Below are 20,378 nucleotides of genomic sequence, written 5' to 3'. Positions count from 1 at the left end.
AGGCAGGCTTGGGGAACTCATATTCATGTTTAAAAACCTCATAAAGTGAAATTTTCATGCCATGGGACCTTTAAAACTTTCACTCTTGTTCGGTGTCATTCGAGTCTGAAACGTCTTTATCTCACTAGCATCTGCTGATAGTGTTTAATGCCATTTCTCTCCGTCATCTGCATCAGTGCATCATTTACAGTGCTGTCAAATGTTTAGATGTTGATCACAGTAATGGAAAAGCTAAAACTGTCAAGTCCTTTTGTCTGTCTTGACCTTGAAACATTAATTCTTTCATCGTTTGGTTTTCGTTCACAGCGTATGACGGGAAAGTGCCGTCTCGTCCCGGTGTTCCTCAGGAAAACTCCTCTCCCAGACATTACTCTCTCAAGCCTCAGCCGGAGCAGCCCGTCATTACACGCGTGAGCATTTCCTCACAACTCCTCATTCTCGCATCCGATTGGACAACCGTACAGAACTCTGGGTGTCAGTGTTATATAAGGACACTTCTTTTAAAATGTTTATATTTTTGCTTGAATATCAGTAATAGCACGCCAGAGCACATGCATTACCCAACAGGTCCTGTATTTGGATAGACATGCTTACAAATAGATAAATAATCATCACATCCCGAATGATTACATGCATAAGTGTAAGATGTCAAAAAAATATGAAGGGGAAAATGGACAAAATCCCACACGCTACTGTCACTTACAAAATCAATTAGTTATTGAAACATTTTGATTATGTGATCTTTTTTTAAGCATTTCATAATTTCATGATGCTTGATGAATATCAATTGATTGACACATTAATATGTTAACACATAATGTTAATAAATGTTTTCAAGCTACAGTAGTGTGCAGTGGGCTTTTCTTCTTTTCTGTCATTAAACATGGATTTAAAAAGCATTTTTACTTTAAGTAACCAGCTAATTTATCATCTGTCTATCTGTCTATCTATCTGTCTGTCTGTCTATCTATCTATCTATCTATCTATCTATCTATCTATCTATCATATCTATCTATCTATCTATCTATCTATCTATCTATCTATCTATCTATCTATCTATCTATCTATCTATCTATCTATCTATCTATCTATCTATCTATCTATCTATCTATCTACTGTACCTATCCATCTACCTATCCATCCATCTGTGTGTCTGTCTATGACAAATATTAAGATTATAATTTTAAGGTTACATCAAACTATAAATATCGTATAGTTGTGCATTAAGTTAGTAATAGTAAGATATGCTAAAAAAATTAAACACTTCATCTCTAAGAAATAATAGAAAGATATTATCATTAATATTAGTACCTTTGATGGTGTGTTTCCTAGGTGATATTAAAAAAACTGTTGAGCTTTTATTATAATTAATTACATTCTGCCATACAAGGATTGCAAATGACTTTTAAAAAGTAGTTACATTTTTATATAAATTTACATATATATGTAATTGTGAAATATTGAGTTTTTTCTGTGGTTCAGGTTGGGTCTGTGGAGCGGCTGGTGGAGAGAGCAGAGGTGGATTACTCCGACGACCCCTGGAGGATCACAGAGGAGCAGCGGGAATATTACACCATCCAGTTCAGGAGTCTCCAGCCTGACCTCAGCGCTCTCATCGTGGGTAAGACAGCTCCACAAACACTTCTCATACTGGTACATTCATGATCTTATCTGGACAGTTTGAACTTTGCATTGATTTTCCTTTCAGGAACTGTTGCAAAAAACTTCTTCACCAAGTCGAAGCTTCCGATTCCAGAGCTGTCGCATATATGGTGACGACAAAACCCTCAGTTCTACTGAAACATGTAATGAACTGTCTCTTTACATATGTTGAAAAAACAATCATTCAATGTCCTTCAGGGAGCTGAGCGATGTTGACAAGGACGGCGCTCTCACTTTCCCAGAGTTCTGCACTGCCTTCCATCTGATCGTGGCCCGGAAAAATGGTTTCCTCCTTCCTGAAACTCTCCCCGCCACACTGAGACCGGGATTTGTGGAACCAGGTGTGGTTACAGCGCCACCATCTGAGGTACGCAATCTAAAACTCGCAGCATGCCTACAGTATTTGCACCTGAAGTGTTTGATGATGTTTAATTTAAACTGTTTAGGGTTTCCCTTCCAGTATTATGTTTTATGATGCAACCCTGAGACGTGAGCAAGCTCAGATTGACAAGTTTGAACTGAGCTCTAAATGTGTTCTTTTACAGGCGACTCAACCTCTCATTGTCTTTGATGACAATATGAGGCCTGGAGCCAATCAACCGGTAAGAAGAACTTTATTTAACATGTGTGCCAAGATCACAATGTTCTGCACATTTTGTTCCATCCTTTCCTCTGTCTTTCTCCTTCTGTCTCAATTTTGTGTTTTTTAGTATCAAAACTGGCATGATGATCGGCACACAGTATCGCCAACGCATCAAACAAATAACAAGAACAGTCACAAAAGAGATGCCATTGATGGTTGAATAGATAAATACGCTTCTTTTTTTAGTTTATTGCTAAAAAACATTTTATTATATACTATGATAGTATTTATTAATATTTATAATATTTTCAGCTTTTATTTTAATTTTTGCTTTTGTTTTTTTCTTCAAAATTTCTATTTAGTGTTCATTTATTTCTATTTTACTTTTAATAATTGTAGTACTTTAACTTCTAAATATTTTAAAACACACACATTTGCATAACATTTCTTGTTTTTTTGTACGTTTTTTTAAAGTGTTTATATAATAGTTCTATTTTATTTCTGCTGTATTTCAATAAATGAAAACAATGTTTATAGTTTAGCTAACAATATCATCGCTGGTTTATTGTGATGAGAATAGTTAGTTAGTTAGTTAGTTAGTTGCATTTATACCTTCCCTATAGAACAATAATAGTATACAAGAATAATATAAAACAGCATGCATTTAAGAATAATAATAATAAAGGAAGATATAAGTAGTTATATAACTCTCTCTCTCTCTCTAGGCATGTCTGTTTGACTAAAGGCAGAGGGTGCTAATGAGTCTTATATGAGATCTCAAAAAGACAAAAATCCAACTGGTCCACCCCTTATAAATGAGTAAACCTCTACATGTGCTCATTTCAGTCATTCTGTGCTGGCTTTTCATTTTCCCAAACAGGAAATGTGTTCTGCTGGCCTTCAGATGACCTCTAGACCAGGTGTGACCGCTAAACAGGACACGAGAGATGAAAGCAGGAAACCGGGTAATGACTTCAGAGACAGACCTCAATAATCATGAACAGGATTAAAGGGGAAAAAAAAGAAATGGGTTTTAAACAGTGGCCCAAAAAGTATTTGGACATTTAAGCCACTGCGTGACTGTGCGTATGAATATGTTTATCCTACTGCTTATAAAACATTCACTACTAGACTTAAGAGATATGACCAGTTTAGATGGAAAGGATCTCAAGCTGACTAGCAGAAGACGTTTATACCCATTAATAGACACAAAATATATTCCAGCACAGCGCTACAGCAACCACAATGAAATGACCCTTCAAAATAGATAATGCTTTACAATTCACTTTAGTTAGAGAGCCACATATGGCAATTTATCTGTTCAATAAAACACCTTACTCGCATGTTGAGTAATAAAAACCCCATCATCTCCGCGTCGCTTTTACAACATTTCAAATCCCTCAGTTCTCGTCATCATCGAAAAGCCAAGCCGATGTTGATTCTTGTTTTATTACGAGCTCTTGTCGCGCTCTCTTTCTGCCAGCTGACTCTCCTCTGTTCGGCGTTTGGTTGGAGATTTAGCGGCTTCATGGCAACCTTTCTCGCTCGTTGTGACAAATAACCCCTACCAAACACACGGCAAAGCAGCCTGAGCAACTTTTCTCTGTTTACGGATCTGACGCACACAGGCGAGTGACGCATGTACACAAGTTACAATCGAAAACCATCCCGACAGGACTAAAATCAACACTTAGAATATACGTTTACCATAGTGAATCAGGGTAAAGGCCCTTGCACACTGAGTCCGAAATTCGCGTTCGAAATGTTCGCACGTTAAAAAATAAATACGACCTCACGTTATGTCAATCACGCTTGTACACTGCCTCCGAAACTTTCGTCCGTCAAAAAAAAAATCGAATCAGAATCGTTTTTCGCATCCGTAGCAAGGATTTTGAATGGTGTTTTGACAATCCAGAGCCACCGAATCACAAAAGTGAAAAAACGCATGCGATAATTTCGGACTCAGTGTGCAAGAGCCTTAAGGCAAAAACACGATTTGGAAGAGTGATTGATGATGTAGTGACTCGTTTATTTTTTTTAAAATTTTGAAAAAAAAATTTGCATACTGTACCTTTAAGTGTCAAACTTAACTCTTTCCCCGCCAGCGTTTTTTAATTTATTTTTTAAAGTTGCCAGCCACCACCAGCGTTTTTGATCATTTTCCACAAAAACTTCATGGCCCCCAGAATATTTTGTTGTATTAATATCTGAACATGCAAAACATCAAAAGAAGAAACAGAACCTCTGCTTTTACACAAAAAGAAAACCTGTTTTATTCTAGCTTCATGCATTCTTTTTTATCAACACTTGAATATGGGTATGTTTCATAAAAAAAGCAACATTTTGAGCAAAAATCATGTTTTTTTCAAAGACTACTTGATCAGATTCAGAAAGATGATCTAAACACAGATGGAGTATATCGAGTCCATCAACACCCCTAATGCTTGCACAGTCTTGTAACTCATCCTGGGTCAACATTTCATTCAGTAGCATTAGGCAGTTTTGATTTATATGCTTTTTAATGTTGATGATCGCGTTATTTTACATATGCATATGATTACATATGAGATCGCTTGTTTCTGCATCTTCTTCGCATGTGTTTTTATCAGGGGATTCAGTGCTCTTTCAGAAGATGTGTAATAGCGCCCCCTAGCGTATAACAGTAAAACACAGAAAATTCTGTGTTTGGCGGGGAAAGAGTTAAATTAAGTGAAAGGTTTTTTTTTTTTTTAAGTGTGTTTGTGCTTTAAAGCAAATGCTACTTGCTTTGAGATTTGATTATCTAATGCAATGCCATTTCTTCAGTTTCTTCAGTGTGCAAATATTTTTGGGACCACTCTTCCACACTTAAGAGGACAAATGCCATGTAAACTCATTAATATTCTCATGCAGATGTTCCTATTTCACTGCTCTTATTGTGCTTTTTTGTATTGCTGTGTCAGCAGAATTCAGCCCAAAGAGAATTCCAGACCTGCATGAAAAGCCAATAGAGCGTGTCAGCACTTTAAAACCAGGTGACTCACTGTCCTGAGGCGCAGCACACACCCCTGACCCACACCAGACCAACCAAAGCCTCTAATTTACCTGAGCTTTACTGTCTGTGTACAAAAGTTCAGGCAAAAGATTACAATTCTGTCATCATTTACTCATCCTCATTTTGTTCAACCTGTATGACTTTTCATTTGTGACCCTGGATCACAAAACCAGTCACAAGTCACACGGGTATATTTGTGGCAATAGCCAACTATACATTGTATGGGTCAAAATTATCCATTTTTCTTTTCTGCCAAAAATAAAAGTAAAGATCATGTTCGATGAAGATATTTTGGAAATGTCCTACTGTAAATATATAAAACATTTATTTTTGTGAGTGAATGCTGCACAATCACGAACATAAGTGGATAACTTTTAAAGGAGATTTTCTCAGTGTTTCAATTTGTTTGCACCCTCAGATTCCAGATTTCCAATAGTTGTATCTCGGCCAAATATGGTCCTATCCTAACAAACCATATATCAATGGAAAGCTTATTTATTCAGCTTTCAGATGGTGTAGGAGATTCACCCGTTGTAAAATGCAAAAGACTTCGGACTTCGGAGTGGCTACAGAAAAAAAGAGACTGCAACTGCAACCGACCCGTGCGAAAACAAGGACAAATATCGGAAGGGCATTAAATGTAGTCACGCAATGCTGATGTTGTTAACATTAACAATTTGAGAACAAAGTATAATTTGCACGGTTTGACGTGATATGATAAGCGATCGTTAGATTTAATCTGTGCAATTTACTGCAATGCTTTTTTCCCCTTAGTTGGTCAGAACAAAAGTGGATGTTACTTGTTCAGATGACATGTTCCAGTGAAAATTCTTATGTTGGTCATACTTCCAAAAAGTAGAATCTGTGATTCCGAATGACAGCATCCACACCGGCGGCGACTGACAGCCGCACATTTTTCTCAAAACATCGGATTCATCCGCGCTGTGCCGTGCCGAGGCACAACCCACATAAAGCTGATAATTATGCAAATAACTGCAATTGCAAATTTCGAACAGAGATGGTGACAGCGGAAAAACTACGGACTGCAGCTTTAAACAAACCCTAAACCTAAAAAGTATTTTAAGCTCAATAGTGTCCATTCATTTTCTTTGTATGGAAAAGAGCAGCATGAACATTCTGCAAAATATCTACTTTTTCATTTTGTGTAATTTTGCAGCAACATGAGTAAATAATACTGACAGAATTTTCTTTTCTGGGTGAATTCTTCCTCATGATAAGCATGATGAGATTTAAACTGCTCTCTATTGGTAAATCAGTTGTTATTGTCTTCAGATGAAGCTGTATAGCGTTTGTTATTTTCTCTGCTGATGGGTGTGATGTTATGGAGTATAACCCCTCAGCGCCTCTGGGCGTGGACACAAATCCTGTTATATCCACAGCGCTGACCTTTTGTTCTGATATTTCATGCAGTCTGCTCTGATCCCATAACAGCTTATATTTATTGAAGTGCCCAGATCCCTGAGCGCTCACAAATAATCCCGCACTCTCCCTGCTTTATTACTTCAGTTTGAATGCGATGTTGACCTGCACTTTGCTTCCAAGATGATTTTTATGAAATGCTTTTTTTCCCTAGTGTTGGTAGAAAACAGAATCAAAGTTAATATTGAGTCTTCGTCAGTGCCGCAGTGCATGATGGGATAGGAGACAGGCCTGTTTGAGGTGTTAACCGCAGCTGTAGGTGTTGTTTGGATAGTATCGATGCTATCGAGTGTGTTTGATGTTTTATTGTTAGGATTCAGTGTTTCTGTTGAGATGTGAGAGAGCAGTTCAGCTCAGGAACGTCTTACAACTTCAGGTTTTCTTGTAGATGACAGGTAAATGAAAGAATACTTTTCTTCAAGATTATGTTTCCGAACAGAATGAAGTCTGATGCTTTTGTTTGTTTTTTTAAATGAAATAAATAGGCTTTTACTTTAGGGTTTTAATGCAGAAATAATACTTTTATTGTATCACTGTGTAATTAACATACAAATGTTTTACAGATTCTCCACAAGAGCTTGATGCAAATATGAAGTCAAGAACACGACCCAGGTAAAAACTCTCACTACCGTTACACTACTGTTTTTTACAATTTAAAAAAATAAAATAAACACTTTTATCTAGTAAGGATGCATTAAATTGATCAAAATTGACTGCAAAGACATTTATAATGTTACAAAAGATTTCTATCTGAAAAAACGGCTGTTCTTTGGAACTTTCTGTTCATCATAGAATCCTGAAAATAAATGTATCACGGTTTTCACAAAAATATGAAGCAGCACAACTGTTTTCAACATGTTTCTTGAGCATCAGATCATCATATCAGAATGATTTCTGAAGGATCATGTGACACTGAAGACTGGAGTAATGATGCTGACAATTCATCTTTGATCACAGGATATAAATTACATTTTAAAATATATTCACATAGAAAACTGTTATTTTAAATTTTAATAATATTTCACAATATTACTGATTTTACTGTACTTTTGATCAAATAAATACAGCCGCATTAGAGACTTATTTCAGAAACGTAAAAAAATCATACTGACCTCAAACATTTGATTAATGAATTATTAATTAGACTATACATTTGATTCTGCATATATAAAAACACAGGCTTCAGGGATTGTTTAAATTTATTAAGACATTATTATTATTATTATTATTATTAATCTTCCAAAATCTCCTTTTGGGGACATTCTCATTTGTAAAAAACGAAAAGTTTTCTTTTAAGGTTAGTGTGTGGGTTAGATGGTGGTTATGATATTTATAACAAGCTCAAGTTGTGTGTTGTGTGTTGTGTGTGTGTCACCCCCAGGTCATATTCCAGCACCTCTATAGACGATGCCATGAAGAAGGTCGAGGAGCCGCCCACTCCTCCTCCTCGACCCCAGAAGACTCACTCCCGCGCCTCCTCTCTCGACCTCAACAAGCTCTTCCAACAGAGCAGTCAAGGTTCACACCCATGCCAACATTCCTCATGCTTTCCAACTGTATACACACACAGACCTTCATATACTGAGAATATAAAGTACAGACGTTAAGATAAATTAAAATGAATGTAACAAAAGTAAATATTTGACTGTGTCGGTGCGGTATTGGCGCGTTCTAGGGTTGTTTTGGCACATTAGACGTTGAAGCACCTTTAGTTTTGTGGATACTTTCACTGCTGGTTTTGCAGATTTAGTAACAGGATTGATTGAGAAAATATTGAAAGTTTATTCTTCAAATGTATGAAGCTGCAGGTTTACACAGTGAGAATAATGCACTGCCATACCAATGCTTGAGAAGAGCGTTGACAAGAAACGGATCTGCTTGAAAAACAAGTCTTTGTGCTTGTAGTTTTTAGATAAAGTTCTGGCCCCAGTTGTGAAGAACCCCAGAAGTTAAGAAAACTCTTAGTCTTAATCATTTTAAAGACAATGTTACTAAAAGTTGAGAGGTTTGTTACAAGCTCTGAATGACTCAATGTGAACAGAGACACATGAACACATCCTGAATCCAGTGCGATCAAACCGCTGTCTGAACCAACTAAATGTTTCAAAGAATAAAACATTCATAAATCATTTTTGCACTAAATCTATAAACAAGAGTCCAATGCTGAATTCTCATCATTCTTTAAATGCTCAGTGAGTTTTCATGGCATGCAAACAATTACAAAAATTACCTAGTCTTGATTTTAAGTGCATTGAACTCACTTTAGCTTGCAAAATGCTTACACACACACACACACACACACACACACACACACACACACACACACACACACACACACACACACACACACACACACACACACACACACACACACACACACACACACACACACACACACCCACACAGTTCAAAAGTTTGGGGTCAATAAAATAAAGTAAAGACTTTTATACTCATCAAGGCTGCATTTATTTGCTTAAAAATACAGTAAAAACATGAAATATTGTGGAAAATTATTACAATTTAAAATAAGTGTTTTCTATTTGATTATATTGTAAAGTGTAATTTATTCCTGTGATCAAAGCTGAATTTTCAGCATCATTACTCCAGTCTTCAGTGTCACATGATCCTTCAGAAATCATTCTGATATGATGATTTGCTGCTCAAGGAACATTTCTGATTATTATCATTGTTGAAAACCGCATTTTCTTCAGAATTCTTTGATGGATAGAAATTATTTCAAAAGAACAGCATTTATTTGAGATATAAATCTTTTGAAAACATTATGAATTTCTTTACTGTCAGTTTTGATTAATTTAATGCATACTTGCACAATACATTTTTTAATTTCTTCAAAATAAAAAATCTTACTGACACCAAAATGTTTTCTACAGCAGTGTGTGTGATTACTTTAGTGATATTTTAGTGCGAAAATTGGTCTGAAAGCAATATATCATTGCAGTACTGGGTGTGAAGTCATTTATAGTGTTGAATTGTTTTATTTAAATGTTGTTGTGCAGAATATTTGTGAACAGTCTTGAAAGAGAACATCAGTAGAGTAGCAGCAGTTTGAGCTTGGCCCTGAAGTTTTTCTGAATATGTTTGTCCTCTGTCAGGTAGTAAAAGTGTGTGGATGCCTCCTCCTCCAGCTCTTCCTCCACGACCACCAGCGACGCAGGTGAACTACGCAGCATCTCCTCATTTAACACATTTGCTGATTGCGAACCCAGTTTAAGATGGGATCTGTGCTCTAAAGGGGCTATAATGTATTTTTGACAATTTAGAATTTTCATGTATGCAATCAGATTTTTATGGCCAACAGCTTTTAACGAAACTTAGAAAATAGACAACCTAGGAATTAGGGGTAGGTGACGTTTTTTTAAGTTCCGTTAAAAGCTGTTGGCAATAAAAATCTGATTGCATACATGACAATTCTTACATATAGCCGCTTTAGAGCACAGTTGTTTCTGCCTGCAGTTCACTTAACGGCCACCAGTGCCACTAATATCAAGGCTCTCTGAATTCTACATAAAGCCCATTTAAACCATGGGAACTGGTTTCTAGCTTGTCATTAGATGTTTGACCAGCTTCCATGTTCCATAAACCAACTTGACTGATTTTTTTGCTGGTCAAAGATGGTCTATTTTATGGCAACTTTGGTGTATTAATATAGAATTTAATTGACATGCAGTTTATATGAGCTGTTTTACAATGGTTTTTAAACATGGCTCATTTAATCAGATTGTAAATCAGTGATTGGATACCTTTTAGTTTGCTTTTTAATATTTAATTGTCTTCTGTTCTTTACTGTTCTGTGTCTGTGTTGTATAATAACTTGTGTCCTAATTCAATGTGTCAGATCTTCAGCTTCATGCCTGGCTCAGAGAAGAGTTCCCAGAAGGCCGTTCATCAGCCAAATTTTGCAGATTTCAGCAAGTTTAGTGAGGAGGTGAGTAGACGTTCACATTGATCCTCTCTATTTAAAACACACAATTTATTAACCTCAGATGTGAGAATCACTGAACCGACATTTGAACAACGTAAACCAACATTTCACTTCTGATTTCTGACTGAAACAGAATATCCAGCAAGAAATAATGTAGGGCGGGACTTGAATCAAATTAATTTTATTTTTTAGAATATTCATTTTGTATTCATACAATAGTAAATGAACTGTGTACAGTAAGTACCATTTTGGTGATACTTTACAGTAAGTTTCCATATGTTAACATGAGTTAAAGAGATAGTTCACCCAAAAATGTAAATTCTGTCATTAATTACTCGCCCTCATGTCTTTCCAAACCGGAACACAAATGCAGATTTCTGTCCCTCAATGAGACACTTTGATGCTTCATAAAGTTTATATAGAGATTGTAAAACTAATCCATATGAATTGAGTGGTTTAGTCAAAATTTTCTGAAGGGATTTACTATAAAACAATAGACTGTCTGCCTCATTCTATGATAAGAAGACACATCAGCTCACAAAAGGCCATTTGAAACACTTGCCTGACGATATGAAGTGAGTAAAACATGTTAGTAAATGTTTGTTTTGTTGGACAACAGGTTTATAAACGCTTCACATTGCAAGTTTGGGAAGATGATTGACGCTTGTTGCTTTTTCAAATGAACGATATAAGCGAATAATAATTTGAGCTTTTACAATTTCATAATCTCTATAAGCCAAAGCGTGATTTTGATTTGATTTCACTTAATCGTGCAGCCCTAGTTACGCCGCACGTTTGAGCTTCAGCGTGAACCAATGAGGTTTGTTCTCACGTGTCAAGCGGGTTCGGTTGAGCTTTATGTTCGCTGATCAATGTTTAAATCTGAATAAGAGCCAAAATTCAATCTCTTCAATCTTCAATCATATAAAGCGATCGAGTCTCTTCAGAAACTTTTGGGCTGAACCGCTCAATTCATATGGATTAGTTTTACGATCTCTTTATGAACTTTTTGAAGCATTAAAGTGTCAGCTACGCAACTGTAGAGAATAAGAATATATGTAATTTTTTTTATTTATTCATTTGTTCGTTCTATGAACTCAAATCTGCCTTTTTAATCACATAAATTGGTTCATTGAAATTAATATTTCCTCAGTGAAATTCTGCACACACAGTCTTCCTGCTGTCCGTCATCGTTTCTTTCTCAGTTATTAATTACGTGTCCTCTTTGAAAAGTCTGCACTTCCTCTTTTCAGTGTGTGTGTGTGTGTGTGTGTGAACACGTCCGCACCTCTTCACCCGTTCTGTCCGCACACACACTCGCTGATGTGTGTCTTCTCATGTTTCTGTGGCTGCAGGCTGGGAAGAGACGGCAGTTTCCCACAGTTTAATAAGAGTATAAAGCCACAGGAGCCCAATGAAAACACACACACTCATCAGCGTTACACAACCTCAGCTTACATTACACACACACACACACACTGTTTTGACAGCACAGGCACCTGCAGATATCTGTGCTCAAGCCCTGTCTATGAAAGCTAATACTCGTATAAGATATGAAGATATGAGCGCAGACTCTATATGAAGGGATTCTGGCTTGATCAAATACTCATAACTCCTCTGAAGCCTCCAAAGAGCTCTAACCATCTCAGACCGCAAGCGTTCCTTCATCTTTATGGCCTTTTTACCCCTTCATGCTTTTAACTTTTGGCTTCTGTAAAGCGGTGAGGGGGAATGTGATCACTGCGTGAAATTCAGTTGTCATAGTTGTGTGAGTTACTGCTTTCTGAGATCATTATTGGACAGAGAAACACAGTGTCTTAACCAGGCACCATCTGACAAGAACGGTTTCAGGACCTAGGAAGTCGCTTTTCTGCATTTTTGAGGCATCATAGTAATATTATTAGTGTTTTAAAAGGTTAACTTTATGATGGCAATTTGGAATTGTTTTACCTTAAATTTTTTTGTATGCTTTTTATACCCATTAAAGTAAATTTTAAAAAAAGTAAGAATAATTGTAATAAATAGGAAATATTTTTTATTTATTTTCAATCAAGTTGTATTGAATAAAAATAAATCTAAATAATATTGGACTTCTTCTAAGAATTGTTTTACCTTTTATTTTTTGGATGTTTTTTTATACTCGTTAAAATATATTTAAAACAATTGTGAGAGAATAATAGCATTATTATTAATTTTCTTATATATTATTATAGTATTTGTTTTATTTATTTTTTATTTCCAATCAAGTAGTATTGAATAAAAGCATTGACTAAAAAATACAGAATAAAAATAAATATAAACAAGAATGGACTTTTTTTTTTTGTGGAATAGTTTTACTTTCATTTATTTTATGCCTTTTTTGCTCCTTAAAATAATCAAAAAATTATGACAGAATAATTGTAATAAACAGGAAATAAAAGAAATATTTTTTAATTCTTGTTAAAATATATTTAAAACAATTGTGAGAGAATTATAGCATTAAATAGTTATTTAAATTATATTGTTTTTGTATTTTTTTTGTATTTATTTATTTTTATTTTTATTTCCAATAAAGTAGTATTGAATAAAAGCATTGATTAAAAAAAATACAGAATAAAAATAAATAACTTGTTTTGGAATTTTTTTACTTTTATTTTATGATTTTTTTTGCTCCTTAAAATAATCAAAAATTATGACAAAATAATTGTAATAAATATATATATAATCTTTTTTTTTTTCAATACATTAGTATTAAATAATGGACTTGTTTTTAAAAATGTTTTACCTTCAATTTTCTGTATGCTTTTGTATTTTTATGCTTTAAGGAGTATAGTATCATTAGCTTGGCAAACTCTATTAATTATGAATCATGTCTCTTGTGCATTTGGCTTGTTGAGCGCTATTTCTGTGGCGTTGTTTATGGTGCTTTGTCACGTATGCCGTAAATCTAGCATCAAGTTCTGGCAAAGATGATTGTTTAGCCCGCATGACCTGATGCATGACCTCACCTACTGTCAAATTTTGACTTCTCCTGTCCTATATAACATTGACACAGGATCTCCTTTAGGGACTAGACCTGACAGCTTCAGATTGATTGTATCTGGGTTCAATCTCATATTGCATTTGATTGGTTCTGTTTTGCAACTTTTTATGTCCATTGTTATCTAAAGACAACACAGCATCCCTGAGGTGTTCGTTATTGACTTGAGCTTCATCCAGAGCTCAGGGCACATGTCATGGAAACACAGTCTCGGAAAACATCCTCCAACACTTACTTTCCACTCGTTTACGTCTCAGATCTCTCGGTTTCCTTCAGGGGGAAGCGCTCATTCTTAATTAAACTCTGAGCGGGAACCAAGAGATTCATGTTTGACCTTGAATCACACCATGTTATTATCATCATCTCTCCTGAGTGCTGACGAATGAGAGACCGAGTATATTTATGCAGTATTCAGTATTATGATGTGATATTATGGAAACAGCCATGGTTTGTTTCAGTCTCTGTTACAGAAACACTTTATAATCATTTATTCACTTATTAAATCTATATAGTTATATGCAGGGCTGGATTTGAGGGGCTGGATTTATTTCTCCAATTACAATGAGGATAAATAATATTTTTTTATTATTATTATTATAATTTCACTCTAATAGTAAAACAAAATTTTTAATTCACGCATGATTTAATTTTAAATAAAGTGTTTTTTGAAACTAGTCGTTTTTGAAATTGTTTTTAATTTGTCTCTGCTTTTGTATTTTTATGCTTTTTGGAGTATTGCGTCATTAGCTTAGCAAACTCTATCTGAATCAATTATGAATCATGTCTCCTAAAAGTTATCTATTTATTTCAATTTTTTTTTTTTTTTTTTTTTTTTTCAATTGATTAATTATAATGTATAAAAGAAGCTTTTTCTCTCTCTCTCTCTCTCTCTCTCTCTCTCTCTCTTTATTTCTTTGAACTTTGCTATCCTCATGTAAATATAATTCATTCTGTGTGCATATTCCTTTATATTTTGTGTAATATTACTATGTGACATGAATTCACAGCTCATTACCTCATACAAACAACAGGTGGCGCTGTTGTTAATGCAGATGACTATCCATGTGCAAAACAGCTTTAACTGACCAGTCTAGAATATGTGACCCTATCCAACTAACCCATGTTTCTCTCACACAGCAGGTTATACTGGGCAGGTGTTCGGCTCGGTCACCATTTTTCCAAGTCTTTGTACCATTTGTAGGAACACTTGTTTTTATTTAACACTCCTTTGCCCATGTAATGGTCCTTCTGAGTTTTATAGGCGGCGATGGGCACCGTTACCTTCACGTGGCTGTATTGCGGTCATAACTCTTGTGTTTTGTCCCGAGGGTAGCTGGGTGAAATAACTCCTGTCGCAGCAAATCAAATCATTTATGACTTTTCAGACAAATTTACGGCCTTGCAATTGGCCTGTTTCTGCTATTACTTTTCATTGTGCCATAAAGAACAGATTCCCTGTGCCACAACGACCACAGTCCTGGGCGGCGGGGGCTTTTTAAGCCAACGTATTGCATTTTTTACGAAGTGATTGAATGTTTACACTACACTGACAGAGTACGATAGCGTGGAAATATGGACGTTCCAGTCACGCATGATTAAATAAACAGTAGTCATATTTGTGTGAAATACAGCAGTGTAAGTGTTGTAAGCCAGAGAGTCTTTACTGAGAATGTCGGGATTGATGTTACGCCCTCAGTGATCCATGAACGCACACGGTGTCGTATCCTGAGCCAGCATTGAGGGAGAGCTGTGTAATTCACTTTAAAGAGTGAGGGAAGAATTTAATGCGGCCTTCACTTCTACGCCTCGATTTTTTCTTTGCCCACATCCTCTGTGTGAGAGACTCGGAAATTGCAGCTTTTGGAAAGAGGACTAAGGGAAAATGCAGACTAGTATGCCCCTGTTATATTTTAAAGGTTCCTAATTTTGTTTTGGAGTCTCCTACAATAGGTTTATATGCATCCAAGGTCAAATCATGCATCCAAGGTCAAATCCAAGGTCAAATCATGCATCCAAGGTCAAATCGGTTTCTAAACCCCTCCTTTCTGAGAGCAACTCTGCTCTGATTGGTCAGACTGTTGTGATTGGTCTACTCTGCCCTGATTGGTCAGACGGCCCAGGCTGTTGTGATTGGTCTACTCTGCTCTAATTGGTCAGTTGATCGGAAACCAAACGCCCACAACCATATCTGAATTTCAGCTGTGGAAATTTTCCTCAGCGATTTGATACACAGTGATACGAACAGTAACGATGGCATCGGTTTTACCGTATCAATTCCAGCGCGAGTCCTCATGCTTTTGAAGTGCAGCAAAGAGGATTTGCTTTCGCAGAAAACAGCGTCTTCTCAACATGTTGACACACGAGCCAAACTCTTCCAGTCTCCGCTACAACTACAGTGTTTGAGGGTCAAAGCAGATGTCGTTCGGCGGCAGCCAATGAAGACCGTAGACTGGCATTATGCAAATTTGTTACATTGTTACTTGGGTATGAAACAGAAATTAAGAGCATGAAATTACTGACAACTCGTTTCAGCAGTTCAGAATCGGTTCTCTCTTTTAGGAGACACTTACTCCATTTATCTGCACTTTGATCTTTGAAACTTCGCAGACTTTTTACATCCACAAACAGCTGTATTACACTCTGCATGAATGGTAGTATTCGAAAAAGCATAATAGAGGCCCTTTAAGGAAGTCTTTTGTATATGTGGATAAATTAACTTTCATCTATCTTATTCTTCTCTCCATTTAAGCTTAAAATTTCTAATTTAATTGCATGCGTGTGTAAAATAAACATGCATAAATGCATAAAAGACCTGAAAGAGTCTCGCCGATCCTTTTGAACGGTAGTGTAAATGAAAAACAAGGAATTAATGAAGCCCAGCATGATAACAGATCCTCATAAATGTCCTGTTGCCTTGGTTAATGTTACAAATTGCTTTGGAAAACTAACATTGAAAGCCTCCTGATCTCAAACTCATCTTCCTCTGACAGCAGGAGACCATCGTGACAGGAGCTCTCAGCACAGAAGACCTGGCACCCAAATCGGTAAGAACTGACCCCTTTCCATTAAACCAGCACCTAACGCCTCATCTGAGACCGTTAAATAGGGCTCCATATCTTACAGATGCTCAGACCATGAACATAATGCATCTTTACTGCTCTTCAGTGTACTGATGTTTAGTACCCTGGAAATCCAGAGTTCTCGCGAGAGCACAATTTGAATTTGCTCAGCGAGTTGCTCTGGCGTCGAGTAATGATGCTCATTAACTATGCCCTTGTAGCCGAGCTGCACCAATCACATCGGGTTATCTGATATAGGCGGGCCAGAGGCGAGATGACGACAGCATTGTGACGTTGAAGTCATTAGTAAACATTGCAAGATGGCTATGGATGAACACCAGTTGTTTGAAACGGCTTTGGCCACTGCAATGAACGAGTTAGACTTGGCTTTTTATCTAAAAGAGGAACAGAAGACGGCGCTCAAATCGTTCCTTTGCAAGAAGGGGCGTTTTTGCTGTTTTGCCGACCGGATACGGCAAGAGTCTAATCTACCAGTTAGCTCCGCTGGTAGCTAAACGTATGGGGCTTGCTGTGATTGGTCGTAGTGTTATCCAATTGCATGCAGTGCGATTGTCAAATGCATGCTTGGTGCCGCCCCTCGAGTTGGGCGATTTTCATTACTCAATGCCAGACCATTAATCTTTCAGATTTGGGTCTGGATTTCCAGGCTAGATGTTTAGGGCATGTTTGATGATAGTTTACCGATATGGGAAGTTTCTCTCAAAGTCTACCTGAAACATTTAAACCACTTCCCAGGATTCCACAGTGGCGCAACAAGGCCACGCCCCTCAGAAGCCAGTCCGAAGAAAGCTCCACCCAGAAAGCCTGAGTGCCACGCCCCCCTTGACCACGCCCTACTCTGCTGCCACACTGACCAAATCTACACAGAGGTCCGTATATCTTTATTTTATTCATTTTTATTTATCTAAAAATGAACAAGAATGGCAGTGTTTACAACAGCATATTATAGCTTAAAGATTACAAATACAAATAACAAATAAATTAGAAAAATAAAAATAGAAAAATGCGATAATAATAATATCAAATATATTAAATAGTAAATATACAAGAATGGCAATGTTTACAATAACATAGATGAACGATTACTTATAGAAAGAAATAAAACAATTAAGCGAATATGTAAATTAGAAGAAATATAATAATAATATATTACATTTACATTTATCAGACGCTTTTATCCAAAGCGACTTACATTGCATTTCAAGGTACACATTTACATTCTTATCAGTTCTTCATATTCATATTCATATATTCATTAAATAATATAATATGATGTATTAAATGTACAGTAATGGCAGAGTTTACAAGAACTATAATAACATTTTAGCTTAAAGATTACTTACAAAAAGAAAATTGCAAGTATATAAATGTGAAAAAGAAGACAAAAATTTATTAAATGTACAAAAATGTATTAAATACAGAATATACAATATTAAATATAACACAATGGCAATGTTTACAATAACTATTGACAAAACATTATAGCTTAAAGGTTACTTATAAAATGTAAATGAGACAAAATAAAAATACAATAATAACAAAATATATTAAATATATAATATAAAATATTTAATGTGAATGGCAGTGTTTACAATAACTATATGATATTATTATTATTGTTGTAGTTTTTTCTAATGTACTTATTTTTTATCTTCAAGCTATATGTTATTGTAATAATATGTATAAAAAATGTTAATTAAAAAACTACAATAATAATAATAGTAATATAAATTATGTAATAATTTATATACATATATAATATTAAATATAAATCCTAAAATGAATCTATCAATAAAAACCCCTCTTACAGAACACATCAGGGAACAAACAGCATGTATCAGTGATTTATAAACGCTAAACAAGTGGGATCCTGAATTGCACATCATTAAAAGCTCATCCACACGTGCAGACAGCGCTCGTGATTATTGTGTTGTGTTCCAGGCCTCCACCCAAGCAGAAGAGAGAGATCCAGATGGCCATCAGGAAGAACCGAGAAACCAACGCAGTCCTGACACGTCTCAACAGTGAACTACAGCAACAGCTAAAGGTGTGTCAGCCATATCCACACACATACTGTACAGGAATAGTTCTTACACATGCTTATTCCAAGAAGCATTAATAAAGAAACGCCGGCCAGTGATGCTGAAGATGTTAGCAGTCTCATATGATAGGATCTGAAGATTGAAGCTGTCTGCTTTTAGGTTAGTTTTCCGGTTGGGCGGCACGTACTATTTCCGACACCCCTACCCAGACCGATCGCATATCTCTAGTCTCGTATCGAGCGCATGTCGCTTTTATATATACACAGACGGCTTGTGTTACCTTCAAGAGTTATTGAGTGACTGAAGATGGTTTAGAGTTGCAGTCCTCAATTTATTCAGTGATCCGCTCAATGAACACACGCACACACACACACACACACACACAGTCTGGCTTTCGGAAAATGCAAGCTTAGACTCGGCCTCAAGCAGTTGTCTTCTTTAAAATAGTGCATCCTGCAGCAGCTGTGTGTGTGTGTGTGTGTGTGTGTGTGTGTGTGTGTGTGTGTGTGTGTGTGTGTGTGTGTGTGTGTGTGTGTGTGTGTGTGTGTGTGTGTGTGTGTGTGTGTGTGTGTGTGTGTGTGTGTGTGTGTGTGTGTGTGTGTGTGTGCTTGGAAATGCATTTTACCACTGACAGGGAGAGCAGAAAGAGAGAGTGAAAGAAAGTGAGGGAAATGAAAAGTGAAAGACGCTCATAAATGCTCATGTGCAGATCAGGTTGCACTGCATTCTGGGAAACAGTTAACCTGAAGACCACTGCACGCTTTGCTATGAATCTCACATTAGAAAGTGTTTGCTTTTGTTTCCAATTTTATTTATTTAATTATTTATTTAATTTGTATAATATAAATGTAAAAAAAAAAAAAGAAGTAAAGTATATTTTACATTTAATTCAAATAAGTTCAAAGGGGTCATGAACTGCATTGTTTTATAATGTTTCCTGGGGTGCACTTATAATGTTAGTATAATTTTTGCATAAAAAATTGTCATAATTTAGAAATAAAAGGCATTTTTTCCTACTGTGACCTTGACCTCTGATTTGAACGCTCTGTTTAAGGGTCGTGTCTGTGTGAGACTTTAGTGTAATCGTCCACTGCTGTGATTGGCTGTGAGACTTCAGTGTAAACGCCCACTGCTGTGATTGGCTGTGAGACTTCAGTGTAAATGCCCACTGCTGTGATTGGCTGTAAGACTTCAGTGTAATCGTCCACTGCTGTGATTGGCTGTGAGACTTCAGTGTAATCATCCACTGCTGTGATTGGCTGTGAGACTTCAGTGTAATCGTCCACTGCTGTGATTGGCTGTGAGACTTCAGTGTAAATGCCCACTGCTGTGATTGGCTGTAAGACTTCAGTGTAATCGTCCACTGCTGTGATTGGCTGTGAGACTTCAGTGTAATCATCCACTGCTGTGATTGGCTGTGAGACTTCAGTGTAATCGTCCACTGCTGTGATTGGCTGTGAGACTTTAGTGTAATCGTCCACTGCTGTGATTGGCTGTGAGACTTCAGTGTAAACGCCCACTGCTGTGATTGGCTGTGAGACTTCAGTGTAATCGTCCACTGCTGTGATTGGCTGA

General features: G+C 36.4%; 1 protein-coding gene and 1 long non-coding RNA gene across 3 annotated transcripts in view; one reads left to right on the top strand and one right to left on the bottom strand.

Annotated features, from left to right (window-relative positions):
* Nucleotides 1-20,378, top strand: part of reps2 (RALBP1 associated Eps domain containing 2) — a 47,884-nt gene that overhangs the window by 21,981 nt on the left and 5,525 nt on the right. The window contains exons 5-18 of one of the 2 annotated variants that reach the window (XM_082145582.1): nt 307-410; nt 1,483-1,621; nt 1,709-1,772; nt 1,861-2,029; nt 2,208-2,264; nt 3,126-3,210; nt 5,191-5,259; nt 7,283-7,331; nt 8,101-8,237; nt 9,833-9,894; nt 10,576-10,665; nt 16,675-16,725; nt 17,497-17,630; nt 18,703-18,808. In XM_082145582.1, the coding sequence (XP_082001708.1) occupies nt 307-410; nt 1,483-1,621; nt 1,709-1,772; nt 1,861-2,029; nt 2,208-2,264; nt 3,126-3,210; nt 5,191-5,259; nt 7,283-7,331; nt 8,101-8,237; nt 9,833-9,894; nt 10,576-10,665; nt 16,675-16,725; nt 17,497-17,630; nt 18,703-18,808 (1,316 nt within the window). Of the gene's footprint in view, nt 1-306; nt 411-1,482; nt 1,622-1,708; nt 1,773-1,860; nt 2,030-2,207; nt 2,265-3,125; nt 3,211-5,190; nt 5,260-7,282; nt 7,332-8,100; nt 8,238-9,832; nt 9,895-10,575; nt 10,666-16,671; nt 16,726-17,496; nt 17,631-18,702; nt 18,809-20,378 lie in introns of both variants that reach the window. The other variant, XM_082145581.1, reaches the window with a different exon arrangement.
* Nucleotides 18,816-20,378, bottom strand: part of LOC309481028 — a 192,335-nt gene continuing 190,772 nt past the window's right edge. Inside the window, exon 3 of the long non-coding RNA XR_014199855.1 lies at nt 18,816-20,374. This is a non-coding gene — a long non-coding RNA (uncharacterized lncRNA). The remainder of the gene's footprint in view (nt 20,375-20,378) is intronic.

This window comes from Leuciscus leuciscus (assembly GCF_965113295.1).
Source record: "Leuciscus leuciscus genome assembly, chromosome: 18".
NCBI lineage: Eukaryota > Metazoa > Chordata > Actinopteri > Cypriniformes > Leuciscidae > Leuciscus > Leuciscus leuciscus.
The sequence above is the reverse complement of the archived record's forward strand: the minus strand, read 5'-3'. Positions and strand labels throughout refer to the sequence as shown.